The sequence below is a fragment of the Xiphophorus maculatus genome, chromosome 11, assembly GCF_002775205.1.
Source record: "Xiphophorus maculatus strain JP 163 A chromosome 11, X_maculatus-5.0-male, whole genome shotgun sequence".
NCBI lineage: Eukaryota > Metazoa > Chordata > Actinopteri > Cyprinodontiformes > Poeciliidae > Xiphophorus > Xiphophorus maculatus.
The window spans coordinates 10,335,851-10,353,244 of NC_036453.1; the positions used below are offsets into that span (position 1 = coordinate 10,335,851).

The following is a 17,394-nucleotide window of genomic DNA, read 5'->3' on the forward strand; positions in this document are numbered from 1 at the left end:
TCTTGGTGACTCGTTCATAAGGATAATAAGCAGAATGAGGTCCCGGTTATTAGCGGCTAAAATTATTACTGGGTGGAATTGAGAGTTTCGATGCTGCTCCTCTGTATCAAAAGAAGTCAGCAGAAGTGATCCAGGCGCTTGATGATGACTTCCATTTGTGTATTTGTATCTTCTAGCTTTGATACGGCCTAGGATCCCCCAAGAGCAGCTGGATGGAGAGAAAGTAGTGGAAAACAATGGATGAATAGATGGATGGATGGATAATATGATGTCCTTTGGGTCATTCCAAAATCTTTTCAAAGCTCTGAAGTGACCTCGGCATCCTCATCCCTCCTCCTTTCTCCCCGACACGTTTTAATAAAGACTAATGTGTTTGCCGACATCAGCTCACTCTCATTACATTGATTAATGGCCTCCTTGCATTTGGTAAACAGTATGAGCTGTATTCCAATTCATTCAGGGAAATTAACCAATCATAATTAAATGCCTCGATCGTATTCCCTCACCTCTCCATGAACAGAGCCTTTTCACACAAGGGCCAAATGTGCTCTGATTAATTTTTCCTCGTTTTCTGTCGCTACCAGGATGATGTAAGCCTCTCTTTGTAAGGCGTTGCGTTCATAAAGACACACAGCCCTCCGTGTAATGGTCTGTTTTTAATGGGAGTGCGGGAGCGCACGCAGAGGACAGTGTTCCTTGGCGTATGAGGCTGACCTCTGGGACACCCTCTGTCCTTGCTGCAAAGTCATATTTCACAGCGTTTTGCAGGTCAGACGGTGATGAAGAAAGTAAAGATGCTCTCAGTAAACAGAGCTGACCTTCAGTAGGTTCAGATGGAATCTGCAGAAAAGGGAGAAAAGGCTGTAATTTGAAATCACTCCAAAAAGGATGAAAGGATTTGATTTGGGATTAGCTTGGGATGCACTCATAACCAAGCAGTCTTTTTTTTTTACAACAGTATGCTTTCAGAATGAAAGGATTAGCTCAAAAAGGCAGCAGATGTTTGTAAAACTGAATTTAATGCTGCATTGCCTTCCATCTTGGCAGAAAGTTGTGCCAGAAGCAGAGTGGTTAGACCTGTTGAAACAGCAAGAGTCAGATTTTCTTGGGTGCCTGGAGACACTTGAGTCATTGTGGTGTTTGTATTTTTTAAATCTGTTTTGTGAAATCTGAGAAAAGTTTTCAATTCATAACTAGTTATGTCCAATTTCAATCCAGTACAGTTCAGTCAATGTTTTCAAGGAGAAGTAGAAATAATTTACCAAAAACTGTCATATTAACTAAGGGTGGTATGTGGATAAGTTTTCATTATTTCCATCAATTTTCCATCCATCTATCTACTTCTTTACAGTCTGTAGTTTTTACAAATAGCATTATGAAAGCTGTAGAAATAACCTCCCTACTCCTTTCATCATTTCCACTCATAAAAGCCTAAAAGGATTAAACTCCTTCTGATTTCTTTTACTGCAGGTCAGTAAACAATTCTGATTTCCGTTTTGCAGTGCAGAAAGGCAGCACAGATAGGTCTGTACTTGGCGGGGAAGCAAATAAAAGTTTTTCAAAGATAAATTGAAAAGGTCAACATTTCAGACAGGCTGCATTGTGGCTGTTTGTAAAGAAGCTGTCAAAGTAATATGTCATGTTTTGACTGCTTTAAACAACTGAGAGCTCAGAGAGCCAACGTTCTTATTATCCTTCAGCATTCAATCCAAAGAGAATAAAAAATGAAAAAACGGAATCATCCCTCTTACCTGTAAGAATAAGCATTATATATATACTGTATACACTGATATTGAGTGTACTGCCGAGGCTCAGTGTTCAATATTGCATTAATATTAGTTAATAGCAGTTTAACCTGGTTAATATATGCAGCTCAGATTGACAGATACATTAGGGCTTCGTCTGCAGCAATGAGGGGGTTGGTCTGGTCTTTAGTGGGGAAGAAAGAGTCGAGCTGAAAGCAAATAATGGGTGTATAAAATACAAGTTTTTTAAAGCAATTACTGTAGGCAGAAAAATGGAAAGAAGTATTGACCCCATCTACATAACTCCCCTTTCTTCTGTGCAGAGCACCTGAAGGTGGCCCTGGAGGATTACATGACGAGAGTACCCAAGGTTCACATCCTGAGGACAAAGAAGAGGGAGGGTCTGATCAGGACTCGGCTGCTGGGAGCCACTGCCGCTAAAGGAGAGGTCATCACCTTCCTGGACTCTCACTGTGAGGCCAACGTCAACTGGCTGCCGCCTCTGCTGGGTGAGGAACACGCAAAGGAATTCAAAAATACCAAAAATGTCTCCCACTTTTTTTTCAGAAAATAATTCATAAATAATAGATAATGAGATTTTAGTCTGCTTAGTTCTGTCTATTTTGAGGTCCTTTCAGAATGAGCTGTTATTGGGCCTCTGCCACTTTAAATCCAAATAAACTGCTGCTGGCCACGCCCCCTCAACTCAGCGTTTACACTTGCATGTTTGTTTGCAAACAAAATTGCAATTATACAATGATGCACCTTTGAAAAGCAGAAGTGGAGCCTCCTGCACAACCAACAAGAATGCAACAAGTGGTTTCTGGATGGTAAGTCAACAACAAAAAACTTGGTGAAACATACTGGAGCTCAGTTTTCTTAACATTTGAGAGGTTTTCAAAACATTTTCCAGACACCAAAAATCATAAACTTAGTGACAAAAGCTGATGTCCTTTTTTAAGCACCTGAGCTATTTTTAGAAGCAGTAGACACCCAAGTGGAAGTAAAAAAAAATGTGTAAAATGTGAGTTTTGCGTCCCCTTTAGATTTTATATACTTCAAAAACATGTTATGAATATAGATATTTATGAAGCATCTTCAAAGGAGACAATCATGGTTTGGCATGATGATTAGCATTGTTCCCGCTTTATATCCACCTTGCAGCTTGTAACTGCAAGGCACAACCGCAAATATCCATTTTATCTCAGTGTCCCAAATGTGTTTGGAAATCTTCCCATCATGCACATTTTTCAAAGTGACTCACTTAAACTACTTGTAAGTTTGTGTCTTTAGATATCAATGGAGGTCTGTTTCTCCTCCTTCCAAAAACTTCTGTTTCATTTATTATCTTATGGGTAGGGAGCATTTTATGTTAAACGTGTCTGAAACAGTTTCTAGAAGGTTATTTGTTTTCTGATATCCTTTTCTGTAAGTATTTTGTCCCTAAACTTACAAATGTTTAGGCTTTTATATATGACATTTTTTGTTTGCAAACAGTACCTATTTAATAATCTCAGAAAAATGTATGTAAGTAAACATGATATGTTTATTACCTAACATTTGATGACATTTACAGAACAAAATCTAAGAACAAATGAGGCCATAAATCACAAAAGATTCTCGTCTCTTTCTTGTGTTTCCACAGTGTTAGACATTGGTACTTTAACTTTGAATAGATACATGGTCTGTCGCTACTGCTGAGTAGAACGGAGGCAAGACATAATAAAGCAAACAAATTTTGACAAGACTGTTTTATAAAGAGTAACAATATGCCTAAATATACCCAAATTTACAGCAAAATAAATTCATTAATTTTGGTACTTTTAATTGCAAAGTATACACTGCTGGCTTTTTTGGTTCTAAAGGACACTAGCTTTAGAAAATTATACATATTAACCTTTCATAGGTTGTCATATATTGATTTAAAGCAAATGTAAAAGGTTGGCCTAATCCTCTAAAAATACCAATTTCCATATAGTTTTCATTGTGCCCAACTCTGCCAGGGCACTAGGCTGATTTTGGTAATTCCATCAGAAGTACACTTTCAGTTCTCAAGTCAGCAACCCAATTTGACACATCAGAAATTTTATCAGGTCATAAAAAACTTGCATAGAATTATAAAATGTTGTGATTTTCCTAAAATTTCATTATTCCTGATGTGTTGATCATGCTTTGAAACTCCTTTCTTGAATGTTGAACCAATCAAGTTGCCCACCAAATGACACAGAGACGTTTACAGGCACATCACCCCCACTGAGAGGCTGAGTGTCTCTTCACCTGCCTCATGGATTTGCTCACAAACACATTCTCACTTTCTCAATGACCCTTTTTGCCATTAAGGACGAGTGTTCAGCTCAGCACGACTTCAACTCATTTTACAGCAGAACGTTTAACCCGGGTTACCGCCCCATCAAACTCTTTCCAAATCAAGTTGGGATCGGTTGAAAGTATGTCACTTGGATTGTGGTAATGTAGCTACAGTATTCTGGAAACTGTCTGGTAAAAATGTTACTCAAGTGCTCAGTAATGGATCAAAACATCAGTCAGAAGTATTTTTTCCCAAAAACAAGTTACTCAAGTAAAGGTAAATGAGTAAATGTAACTAGTTGAAACAAAAGTGCATTAACTGAAAGAGAAAACATCATAGTTGACTTCTTAGTCAGCTAAGATGGGAGAAAGTAAACCTCACAGAAAACACTCTGAATGCTCTTCTTGGGAAAAAAAGGAAATAATCCAGTTCCTTCAAATATTTGTCAAATGACTTATTTGCATATTATTCAGTATATTCCCCTCCTGTCATTTTTAAGACACAATCAAATGTGTCCCTCTGTGCTTTTTAGACCGGATTGCCCAGAACCGGAAGACCATTGTGTGTCCCATGATAGACGTCATCGACCACGACCACTTTGGGTACGACACACAGGCGGGGGACGCCATGCGGGGGGCCTTTGATTGGGAGATGTACTACAAACGGATCCCCATTCCTCCAGAGATGAAGAGGGATGACTCCACTGAGCCTTTTGAGTGAGTAACAGCAATCTCCAGAAATGTGGTGGAGTTGTACCAAAAACATAAATATACCATAAACAATGGATTAATATCTCCGGATTGAGTTTCCATTTGATTGGCCTTACACTAAAAAAATACTTAATTTGATAGATTTCACTCTACAGTTTTGTTGAGTATTTTGAGGTTGAATTTAAAAAGGTGATGCAACTGAAACAATGTAAATTTATTTAATTAGCGCATATTTTCACAGAAAGAAACATTTTTGAAAGGTGAAAACAAGAAATTATTCTGTTGATTTGACAGAAATCAACTTAAAAAGAGCAAATGCAGAATGAAACAATGAACTTTGCCTCATCTGCTTACATTGAGAGCAGTGGTGCACTATAGACATAACAAAAATAAATTACAGTTTAAATTTTAATCTTTTGAATACCAGAATATAATGAAAAGACAAAATTACTAAATACACATCGGCACATGGAAACAATAAAGCAATATTGGAAAGAAGAGTTAAAATTGCTCAACTATAATTTAAGAAAAGTTATACAGAAAACAACTAAGAGGTATTGCTGTTAAAAACATTTTCAAAAACTGTTGACTAATGTGGTTTATTCAGATTCTTTCCACACAAGTTTTTGCATTTTCCTTCATCATTTTTAATAGTAATTAAGCGTTTGATAAATATTGTTTGGGCTGCATGTTAATAGTATAAACATCCTACCATTAGTATGGTAAGGTTCTTGTTGCCTATACACGAATAATAAATCATCACCCAGAAGTTATGCTATGACTATTTGTATTGTGCATTAAAGGTTTTTATCTCCTTAGCTCTTCTTACTAAAACAAGAAATTAAAAATATAACGTTGTACAGACTCTGGTGCTCAAAAGATGCCCATGAATATCTGCAGTATCTGCTGTGTTGCTTTGATTGTGTTCATGTAAAAACTGCAAAGACCTGTCGGTTTTGCACAGTGGGGATGTTTTCAGCTTAGTGGTCCTGTGGTGTGAAGAAAGCCCCGGAGGTTTTCTCTTGGCTGACTGTACAAAATCTTCCTCGTTTGCCTTTAATTGATCCTCCTCTGGGACAAATTTGGCAAGAAAAGACCACCTTTAGGGATGTTGCCTCCGATCTTCTATTTAATCAAAGACGAGTAGTTATAGCAACGTTGAGCACATTTATAAGCAGCTTAGTGCGTTCCTTGCACTGGATAATACAGTTGTTGATGGGTAGACAAGACAGATCCGTTTGTTTAATAATGCGTTTGCCAGAAGGAGATTTCATTGAAGGCTGACACAAACAAGTGTTTGTGCGTTCACTTGCTGCCCTAATTCTTTGCCTCAGGTGTGCAGCAGCAACAGTCAGGTTCAGCAGACGCTAACAAGCCCTCCACTCCACAGCTCAGAGAGTCTATAGCGAGCTAACGGGTGGTGTTCTCTGTACACCGTTATGTGTTAGGACGTAGTGTCGCGATAAATACACAATCTCCTTAGAACCATCTCCAGGTTTAAGCAAAGCAAATAAAGGAGACCCTCCAAGTACTGTAGTAATTTATAGTTAACTTAGTTACAACTTATTAAAACCTAGTTTGTGCACTGAATAGTCTCTAATTGCTTGAACAACCATTTTGTTGATATTGAAAAGATGTTTAAGGAATATTTAGTTATTGGATCCTTGTTTTGCTAGAAGCAAAACAAGAACTATTATATACTTAAAACATATTTATACTTCATATAGCAAGTAGGTCTATACAGTTAAGCCTCAAATTAGTTCTACTCCTTGCAGATTTAGTAACGTTGTTTTTATTCAACCAAAAAGTGTGTTTTTGCTGGGAAATGAGATCGATATTTAAAATGCACATAACCCAAAATGACGTACAGTATAAACTCAACAGGCTCATATGCTGCAGTTCTTATCCAAGACTCAGAAAATATACCTTTCATAGGCCAGCAGCAACTCCCATCTTCAAAGCAATGCGTAGCTGTTGCTGCTTTACTTCATCTTCCAGGTCTCCAGTGATGGCAGGTGGACTGTTCGCTGTGGACAGGAAGTGGTTCTGGGAGCTGGGAGGATACGACACCGGCCTGGAGATCTGGGGAGGAGAACAGTATGAGATCTCCTTCAAGGTAAAAAAGATAAATGTCTGCAACTGCACATAGATATGTACACATGTTTGAAAAAAAAACCCTAGGGTAAGCTCTTTTGCTGTCAGATAAATCAGACAAAATCTTTCTGGTTTTAGGTCGACTAAAATAAGCTAACACTGCAAACACACAACATCTAGACAAATATTTCTGTCTAGTTTCTACTGCAAATATCCTGGCACATTTGAAATAAGACAAAACTAGCTTACAAATCACTTTTCAGCAATATACTACCTTGTTTTAAGTAAATTATTCCTTAATATTAATGTTAAAAAAGTACTAGCTGCACTGGCAGATTATTTCACATATAAAAATACATTTTTCTCATGACATAAGTGAAATATCCTCTCTGTGGAACAAATACTTTTTCATTAATATTATAAAAGTATTGACCAAGTCTGTCCTGCTGAAAAGTTACTTGTGAGTTAAGTTTGTCTTATTTCAAGTGTACTAAGATATTTCCACTACAAACTAGACAGGAAATACTTTGTGGAATTTTGTGCTTTTACAGCATATAAAAAGTTCTGAGTAAGCATTAAGGTAAAAGGATAAAATCAATTTCAGTCTCTTTGGGTCATAAGCTGAATGGTTTGGAAGCCACTCATTTGACTTATTGTCAAACTGACTGTTAGTGATTGTCTGCCATTTTTTTTATTATTCACCACAGTCTAGATAAAGTTAATCATCATGCTGCTAAAATCAAATGATGGTCACAATTTTCCCTAAAAATGTTGAGTAAGCAAAAATACCAACTTGTGTTTTAAATATAATTGGGTCTTTCTCTCACCCCCCCAAATGTCTCTTAATTTTGGCCAAATAGCATAAAATTTGAAATGACACATTGCTCTAGAAGTGTTTTCATAATTAAATGTCTGTACTGGCATTGGTTATCAGTTAAAATTAGATGGGAAATATCTGTATTACACACATATAATTCAAATAAGTCTGCCTTGGAGCTAAGCGTTCTGTAAGAAATTAAAATCCCTTCTATTTGTAGCTTTGAGTGTGAAATGAATGACAAACCTCCTCCTGACCCAGCGACGGGCACAGCCAGAAAGGCTCTGATGTTTTTAACTCTCATCTGAAGCTTTTCATCTTATTTAAGTAATTAGTGAGATAATATCCCACACCAAGGTTATTATTTCAGCCAGGATTATCATGGTAAGAAATTATTCTATCAGCACATGCCTTGCTGTGCCTCCTAGGTCTACTTTATGTGCTCAGATATTCAATTTGGTTTCGTCTCTATTAAGATCCCCATTAGCTGATACGCCACAGACAGCCAGTCTCCTGAGGTGAGGAGATTAACAGGCTCTCATACTAATCCTTACAAGCAAACTGCTGCTCCCACCGACAAACCAGGCCCTGCTTGTGTTTATAACACAATCGTTTAGTTGGTTAAGCTGGAGTTCCATACTGGAAACACTGGTGTGGGAGCGCTCAGTGTCTCCAGCTCACACAGCGAGCTAATGTCTGAACACATTACAGCCTTACATGCATAGTAGAGGGATAAGACATTTTCCCGATTCACACATTTCACACACACACACACTCTTCAGCCGCCCTTCAGACACGATTTATTAAACTAACATTAAAGAGCCAAAAATATGTTTATTTAGAGCCGAGGTGAATGAGAACGAAAAGCTTCTAAAAGCTCAATTTAACAACCAGATGACCTCAGCAATTATGTAAAAGCTCAAAATTCAAGGTCTTTTTTATTTGTATTGCGGTGCAAACCTTCTGAGTTCAGGGTTTCTATTCAACCTGGAAAAGGGTTGAAAAGTATGGAATCTAATCCACAGTACTCTATGTTTCATTGTCTGTCTGTTGTCCACCCAGCTGTCCATTTATTTATTTCCTTCTTTCCTACTTTCTCCCTCATCCTATTTATGCATGGATTATTTTTCATTTTTTCTTATTTTCATTCTGTCTTTCTTTCCTTAGTTAGTTCTTCTTTCCCTCCTTCAATTGACTTCCTCCCTCCCTTTGTTCTATACATTGCTTTTTTTAGTCTTACCCCTCTATTCTCTATTCACATAATTTTACTCATTTCATCCCTAATTCATTTTTAACTTCTTTCTTTACTTTCTTATCTGTTTTAACTATTTTACTTTATTTTCTTTCATTCCTTCCTTTAATTCTTACATATGATTTCCTTCCTTCCTTTGATCCTTCCTTCCTTCTTTCCTTCCTTCCGACTCTCTCTCCATGTTCTCTTTGCCCTCCAGGTTCTTTAGCTTGCATTTAGCTTTTGTTGTGAAAGACAAAGCCCATTTTTCCAGTTTGCCTGCTTTGGTTAAGTCGTCTTTTCTTTCTCGTCTTTATTTTCTCCTCCTGGTTTATTTTCAGCATCAGGAGCCAAGCGGGAGAAGAATGATTCTTTTCTTTACGTTGAATGAGGATTAAAGTCAGAAAGCGTAATTCACTGTCTGCTATGTCACATAATGAGTCACAAAAAACAAAACAAGAACAATTTCTAAAAGGGTGAATTGTTTTTGCGTTATTGTGATTTAAAAAGAATACCTTTCAAATTCTTCAACCTTTGTTGAAGAATTTGTAAGATATTTTAAGAATTTTATTCTTAACAGATTCTGCAGCTTTTGCTTGTGTTTTGCAAACTACCTGCCTTCTTTTGTTGCCTTGAAGTTGTGTCTCATCAGTGGAGATTTTCAAACCAGTCAGATAAAACCTTAGCATCAATTTCACACCTTCTTTTAGCTTCTTTCAGTCAACACATCTACATGTGTTTTTGTAGGTGTGGATGTGTGGTGGCCGGATGGAGGACATCCCTTGCTCCAGGGTGGGACACATCTACCGGAAATATGTTCCCTATAAGATTCCCGGCGGGATCAGCTTGGCAAAGGTAGTGCAGCACGTTTTATGATAAAATGTTCATTTTATAGAAATTAGGTCTGAGGGCAGAGACTAACTGTACTAAGTGGGGAGATAAGATGCTAGAGACTGCATAAAATGTCATGATTTAAGTAAAAAGAGTTACTTTTGGCAAAAAAAAGATATTCTTTTAGGAAGGTGAAGATATAGATTATACAGGATATATTAATGTTGTTCTCATAATAATCTTCCATTATTTTCCTTTAATGGGAATCAAAATTTGTTTCAGCAGATCAAAACTTTCCAAAGAAAAAAAGAACAAACATGTACAGGAAATAAGCTTTAAAATTCTGTTTGTTTAATCATCACATGTCCAGTTTTTAGTGACTTTCTTCTTAAATTAAGCCTGTTTTTATTAATGCAGGGTTTCTTTAAATACATAAGCTGTGCTCCTAAACCACTTTCCTTCAATTATTCCTTGAATTTGGTTCATTAAACAGAAGTAAAATGTTAGTCTGTTGGAATATAGGAAATTAAATTCATCCAGGACAAAAATAAACAGAGTTCAAAACCTTAGTTTACAATACAGATACAAATCCGCATATGCAGCTGTTGAGCTTGGAAATGTGAATATTGCCTGAGAGTTTTTGTGTTCTAGGTGCAAAAGCTTCCAAAAAGTTGATTTGACATAAATACACAAACAACATCTGAGCTTCTCCACAGAGATAAAGGAATCCATGAACCAAACTGGACAAACTTTTGTGCTTTTGCCTGCAATTAAGCAAGCAGATTTAAAACAGGCTGTAGAGGAGTTGCAGAGGAGTTAGATAAAGAATGCAGGGCGGTTTGCATTCTTCTCTCTCTCGCTCCTGGTGGTCTTTCGTTAGTGAGATCTTCTCTCTGGGCCTACGCAGGTGCAGCGATGAAGAATGTGCTTCAGTTCCTTTGTTTTTAAAGCACCGCCACAGAATGGATAATTCTCCTAAAGAGCTAAATCATCTGATATTCAGCTGAGCGCCATTCATTATGTATGCCCTTCGCCTCTCAGGCTGGAACTGAGCGCAGAATGCAGCTGAAGGTTCAGCTCTGTTGTTTTATTCCAACCAACGGCGTTAGCAGACGGCCTTTCTAACATGAAATTGCGAGGTCACTATTTGTAATGCAGAAAACTTTGGCCTTGTGTTGTTGTTTCTCACAACTTTAAATGATTTTCTCTTTATTAAAGGCTCACTTTGGTTCAATGCTGACGGCTTTCAGTATCATAAGATTCAATAAAGTAAAACATGCTAGTAGGATTTTAAAAAATCAATGAACTGTTGTGTTTATATGATGATATGACTGTAATATAGTGATTCGATGGATTGCAGAATCTCAAACGGGTGGCGGAGGTGTGGATGGACGAATACGCCGAGTACGTCTACCAGCATCGGCCCGAGTACCGCCACCTGTCGGCCGGAGACATGACGGCACAGAAGGAGCTGCGGAGCCGACTGAGCTGCAAAAACTTCAGGTGGTTCATGAGCGAGGTGGCCTGGGACCTGCCGAGACATTACCCACCGGTGGAGCCCCCCGCCGCTGCATGGGGGGAGGTAAAGGCAAAAATGTCTTTTAAAGTTGCATCACTGCATCCATATTGGGAGTCCATAATGACTCAATGCCATAAAAAAGACATTAAGTAAATAATTGTACTAACATTTATGAAATGATTTATATTTCACATCATAGTTTCAAATTAACTGTGATTAAAATTTTAAGAAAGATGAATTAACAAAAACCAGAAGAGCAACTTTTAAAGGGAAGTGTAGCTGACATAGATGCAATTTTTGATGATTAAATGGGCAGTATTATGTTTTTTCCAGGCACTTAATGTCATTTCATAGAAAAATCAAGTAACTACTTTGCATTAATTTACTATATCTATCAAATAGGACTTAAAAGAAATTTTACTTTGTAATTTAACGCCTTGAAATTGGGTCTCTGTTTCTTTAAAAACTCCTGCTCTTTCTGAAACTCTGTCTTCAGTCATCACAACGTCACTCCTCTTATTAACCCTTTAACAGCACCAACACCAAGGAGCTGCTGAAGAAGGCACAGCAGAGACTGTACTTTCTGAGAATACTCAAGAAGAACCGTCTCCCCTCAGACCTGCTGCAGGCCTTCTATCACTGCTCCATAGAGAGTGTGCTCACGTACGGTCTGTGTGTCTGGTACGGCAGCAGCACATCTGTGGACAAGAAGGCGCTCCAGAGGGTTGTTAGGGCAGCAGAGAGAACCATAGGCTGCCCCCTCCCCACTATGGAACAGATTTACACTTCCAGGCTCCACAAGAAAGTTTTGGACATTTTAAATGACTCTTCACACCCTGACCATGGGCTCTTCCAGCTGCTGCCATCAGGCAAGAGATACAGAGCAATAAAAACCAGGACAAATCGCCTAAAAAACAGTTTTTTCCCGATGGCAATCATGGCACTAAATTCAAAGGCATGAGAACTTCTGCTCTTGAGACCACTTTGTTAAAAATGTAAATTCTGTTGCGACACCTCCAGGCGCTGCAACCATCTTCTGATGTCTAAGTTTAGTTCTCATTTTGCACTATTCATTTCTTTATCTTGGTATATTACGTATATACACATAACCTGCATCTTAACTCGAGTCGAGCAAATCTCAATCTTGTTGTAATCTGTTGATGACAATGACAAATAAATCTTATCTTATCTTATCTTATCTTATCTTATCTCATCTTATCTTATCAACATTGTTGCCAGTGTTGCACTGAGACATAGCTGAACTGATGTGCAGTTCCATCAGATGTTTGCTAATTGTTGCTGGCTAGTCTGAAGGAGTTGAGTGGTGGAGTTACGGGGGAGGGCTGCTCTGTGGGGCTGAAGCTCAGAAGTTTGGAAACTGAAACACAGAGGAGGAGCTCCATCCTTGAAGGCGGAGCTATGGCCAACCATGCTTTTTGCACAGCTGAATATTTGCCATGGAGATTAAATACATTCTCAAACATGCATGAATGAATCAAGGCAACGCCACAGGTCGGTTTATGATGAAGGAATAAGATTATAACATTAAAATTCAAAAAGTGAATTTTACATACTAATTCCCCTTTAAAATTAGGACAATTTATTCCAATCTAAAATGTTTACGGTCACAAACAGAATGACATCACACTATAGCACATCATTAACCCCTTCAGCGTACTGAAGGGGTTTGATTATTATCAAACACTTTATGAATGTGAAGAAAAATTTGATCTTCTTTTCTGGATTAAACATAAAGCCAATCAAGGAAAGCACTAAAGGGAGAAATATGATTTCTGCTTTTAATTTTCTTCAGAAGTGGTTTATAAAGGGTTCTTTAAATATTCACAAAGCAAACCTGATATTTAAACATCTACATAGCTAACTACCCAACATAAATCATTGTGATAAAAGTTATCCAATGAACCCCAGAAGCTCAGAAATGTAATATAAACCCCAAAGCCTGGAGGGGGGATCTCTGCTGACCATGTTCTGTGTTTAATCTCCTTCTTCAATCATTTCCCTGCATAATAAGGCGGCCACTGCTTTCACTGTTCCAGAAGAAATACCTACTGCTGTTTAGTTTGAGTGTTAGTAAAATTCAAGCTTTTAATTACATGGGAAATATAGTGATGACATTTGTTTGCAATAACATGAATTTCTGACCTCTCACCCACAAGCTGTGGCTCCGATCAGGGACTCTGAGCTGCACAGCCAGGAGCCAAAAGAAAGCCCAGACCCCTCACATGTAAAATGAATGAAAACTAAACTTCAAAACAGCAGAAGGAGGGCTTATTCCACATTTTATGTATTTCTAGAAAAGTCAGACAAGTAAGTAAAAAGACTGTCATTCAGTACAAATCAAATTCTATATTTGTCTCTTTGTTTGTGTTTAGATAAGAAATGTGGGAAGTGGGATGTGTATGGAGATCAAACACTTTGTCTCTGGGAGTCCCATCCGCCTGGAGAACTGTGTGAAAAGTCGAGGGGAAATCAGCTGGAGCCACGGACAGGTAGCTGTCATTTATATGTGGATATTTATTTGAAGAAACATTTACACCATCTTGGATATAATGTGTGTTGATAGCTTTTAAATTTGAAGTTGAATGACTTAAAAACTGTCTGCTTATGCAAATCCAAGAAAGAATCTTTAGTGACATGTCAGTGTCACTTAATATAATTAATACAGTACAATGTAAGTTTCTTGCTCTTTTAGAGGACTAGCTTGCATTATTTCACCATTATCAATATATTACTTGAAAATGGTTTCAGTACAACAGCATTATTGTTTATCGCATTAAGTACAGGGGTCATTTATTGTCCAGCAAAATTTGGAGCACCAACCACAGACAAGGTGCTGCTGATGTCGGCTGTATGTGTGAAAAGTTGGGGGCTTATTGCTTGAACTGATGTTGTCGATATGCATTGCTATTTAGAAGTCACATGAACTTTATGTTGGTGGTCAGATTTAGAAACTTTTTTCCTACAAACAACTTAGATGTCATTTAGACCTAAATTCAGTGAGTAAATGCTCAACGGCTTCAGTGTTTCTGTTTTTGTACAGGTGTTGACGTTTGGTTGGAGGGAAGACATCCGGGTGGGTGAACCCAATCACACGAGGAAGGTCTGCTTTGATGCCGTCTCACACAACAGCCCTGTTACTCTGTACGACTGTCATGGCATGAAGGGGAATCAGCTTTGGCGCTACAGAAAGGTACAGAGCTCCAAAACTGCTCTTGATTTTCTATAAAGAACCAAAACTGAATCCAGATGTTGGAGTATCGGCTTTGATGCTAAATTTAACTGCTGAAACTTACATTCCTACTGGCTGTAGTTTGAGAAGAAGGAACACAACAGAGTATTTTAAGGTTGTTTCCTGTTCTCCAGGATAAGAGTCTCTACCATCCTATCAGTAACAGCTGCATCGACAGCAGTACCACCGAGCGCCGAGTGTTCATGAACACGTGTGACCCCTCCTCTCTGAGCCAGCAGTGGCTGTTTGAGCGAACCAATGCCACCGTACTGGAGCACTTCAACCGGGGCACCGACTGAGGTCAGGGGGCAGCGAGACGAGGATCTTCCTAGGAAAAGATCATGAAACTGTGATCGCCTTTGTTCAAGTGAGTGTCAAGACAAAAAAAAAAATAAAAATGTATCCACAAGTCATAAAATCTATACAATTTGTATGAAAGTTGATATCTTTAAATCTCTGTCTGTTTAGAGGATTCCTTCCTGCTTGCACAAACTTGGCCAATTAAAACATTTTTTTGGCATCAAGTGTCTCAAATCATAATTAAAAAAGCAATATTCAATATCAGATGTAAGTATAAGTGATATTGATGTCGGATTTTTATTTTGCTCTTATGGGCGCTACCGATATTCAGCTATATTACATATATTTCTCTACCCTTTTCACACTGTAAAACACAACCTCCTAAAATTCAGCTAAATATCCACAATCACTATCACTGTCACAAACAAAAACCACCATCAGTTATTATTATAGACTCAATTTCACTCACTGGAGTGATACGGATATGTAAACAAATGACAATCAACTCAACAAACTGATGATGTATCGTGCATCAATTTTAATTTGGCTGCGATTAAACGCACAATGGTCTGAAGTAGGAAATTAGAAGTGACAGAATGCAGATAACTGATTGTAACAGTGAGACCAGGCTGTTCACACACACACACACACACACACACCACTAGTAGACATAAAGGGGCAAAAGTCCCATAGTCCAATAAGGCTTTAAATAAATACCAACAAATTTACACCACTTAAATAAAACTGGAAATAAATATAGTGGATAAACAAAATGTATGGCTAATGTGTAATAATTTTAAACCACAATGGTTTAAATAGGTTAAATCAGGTGAGTTAATATAAGTTTTGACTATTATTATTTTATATTTATATCGCTACAGGCTATCAGGTAAAAAAATAAACGGTCACTAATGCTATATAGAAATGTTGGCCGGATAGCAGATTTAGCCCCGCCCACTGAGTGTGTTGGGTAAGGCTGACGGATTAAAGAAATCCAATATGTGCTGCTGGACAAGAATATTTTCTATTAATGACTTCACCTTATTTATTTAAGACAAACCATTTAGTTACCTGGGACATTTTTAGAGAAAATAAGTTTCTTTCCTAGATTTTCTCCAGTTTCAGCAGCTGTTCTCCCCTAGATAAAAAAAATGTTTATGCACACATTGTAAGATTAATATAAATACTTGGAGAATCAATTCTTAATGTCTTTTTAATTTGGTAAGTAGGACATTTTTGAAAGTTTGTTTCAATATGAGAGATAGAGAAAAAACACCTATCTTTGTTCCTTGTCTGTTTTCAAGATAAGACTGGAAGTTCAGAAGTTCCAAGACAGAAGTTTGCTGCTTCCCGATCATTTCCCGTGGTACAGCAGAGATCCAGCGCCCCGGCTGACAGCTGAAGTGTTGTTCAGACCAAACGCCTCGACACCCAGAATCCAATCATGCAGCTCAAGCTTGTGATGTGGAAGGAGGTAAAAGAGAGACACGCTTCCCTGAACACCAGCTACTCCTCACTCACTCTATCTTCTGCCCACTGAAATTCACTTGCCAAGAAATAAAGATAAAAATTGATTTAAAAAATAAAATAAAATATCTGAATTGTACTCTGTCCTTCTCCAGGGTGGGAGGACCGCAGTGAGATCTGTTTGACCTGCAGGAAACCTGAAAAGCTTTCAGAGACTTTCAAAGACGGCAAATATTTGCTGAGAGACGCGCTCCTTTCATTGACAGGGTGCATCTGTCTGCACACACTGGTGGATTTGAGGGGTGATTTGTTCTTTTGCATTCCTTGGTCTTGTATTTTTCTATTGCTGGCATGTTTGTCATTTATGGTGCTAATAGCTTGTGAAAGCAGAAACTGAAAAAATTGATTCATTCCTGCCCAGTGAATCATACTATCCTTTTTTTTTTAAAAAGGAGCAACATCTTGTTTATATTCATCTTTACAGTACAAATGTAGTTTTTTTTTCTAATATGCAATAAAGAAACCAAATCACAGAAGTTGACTTTGCTGCTCTTTGTGTGTGTGTTGTTATGCTTCACTGCCTGCAAATTATAAACTGTGGGCTTTAATTACATCAAATCCTTAGTGAGATAAAAAAGAATTGACAAATACAAGTTGCAACATTTCAAAAAGGGTTTGAAGTCATTTCAGCGTAATAAAAGCTTAGTTGGCCCTGAAACACAACCGACTGGAGATCAAAGTTTAAAGCAGTTTTAAGTATAAGATAAAAATAAAGACAAAGATAGAAAAGAACAAATGAAGAAGAAAGGCAAGGAAAAAAATCAGGCAGGTTGACAACTTATATTGAAACACAAGTTTTCCATTTAAAACAACAGTACACCTCTTCAAAAGTTTCATGACATGGATCACAATGTCATGAATTGTTACTGTCAAGGACTTCATGATGGTTTAGTTCATAGCACTGTTACCATTTTAAAGAAGACCTATTATGCTTCTTCTTAAAGTAGGATAGGTCTGTTGGTTATAAAACATGTTCATTACTTTGTTTGCACAAACATCCCCCAACACAATGTCAGACTTTATACACAAAAATGATGAAAATGGTGTCAAACTGATTGTACA

General features: G+C 37.7%; 1 protein-coding gene across 1 annotated transcript in view; it reads left to right on the plus strand.

Moving 5' to 3' along the window:
- Positions 1-16,798, plus strand: part of LOC102219994 (polypeptide N-acetylgalactosaminyltransferase 10-like) — a 59,513-nt gene extending 42,715 nt beyond the window's left edge. Inside the window, exons 5-14 of the mRNA XM_014469255.2 lie at positions 2,069-2,254; positions 4,586-4,769; positions 6,762-6,879; positions 9,653-9,760; positions 11,097-11,318; positions 13,649-13,765; positions 14,317-14,466; positions 14,640-14,872; positions 16,110-16,279; positions 16,428-16,798. Coding sequence (XP_014324741.1) covers positions 2,069-2,254; positions 4,586-4,769; positions 6,762-6,879; positions 9,653-9,760; positions 11,097-11,318; positions 13,649-13,765; positions 14,317-14,466; positions 14,640-14,804 — 1,250 coding nt within the window. The 3' untranslated portion in view covers positions 14,805-14,872; positions 16,110-16,279; positions 16,428-16,798. The remainder of the gene's footprint in view (positions 1-2,068; positions 2,255-4,585; positions 4,770-6,761; positions 6,880-9,652; positions 9,761-11,096; positions 11,319-13,648; positions 13,766-14,316; positions 14,467-14,639; positions 14,873-16,109; positions 16,280-16,427) is intronic.
- Positions 16,799-17,394: the final 596 nt, after the last annotated feature.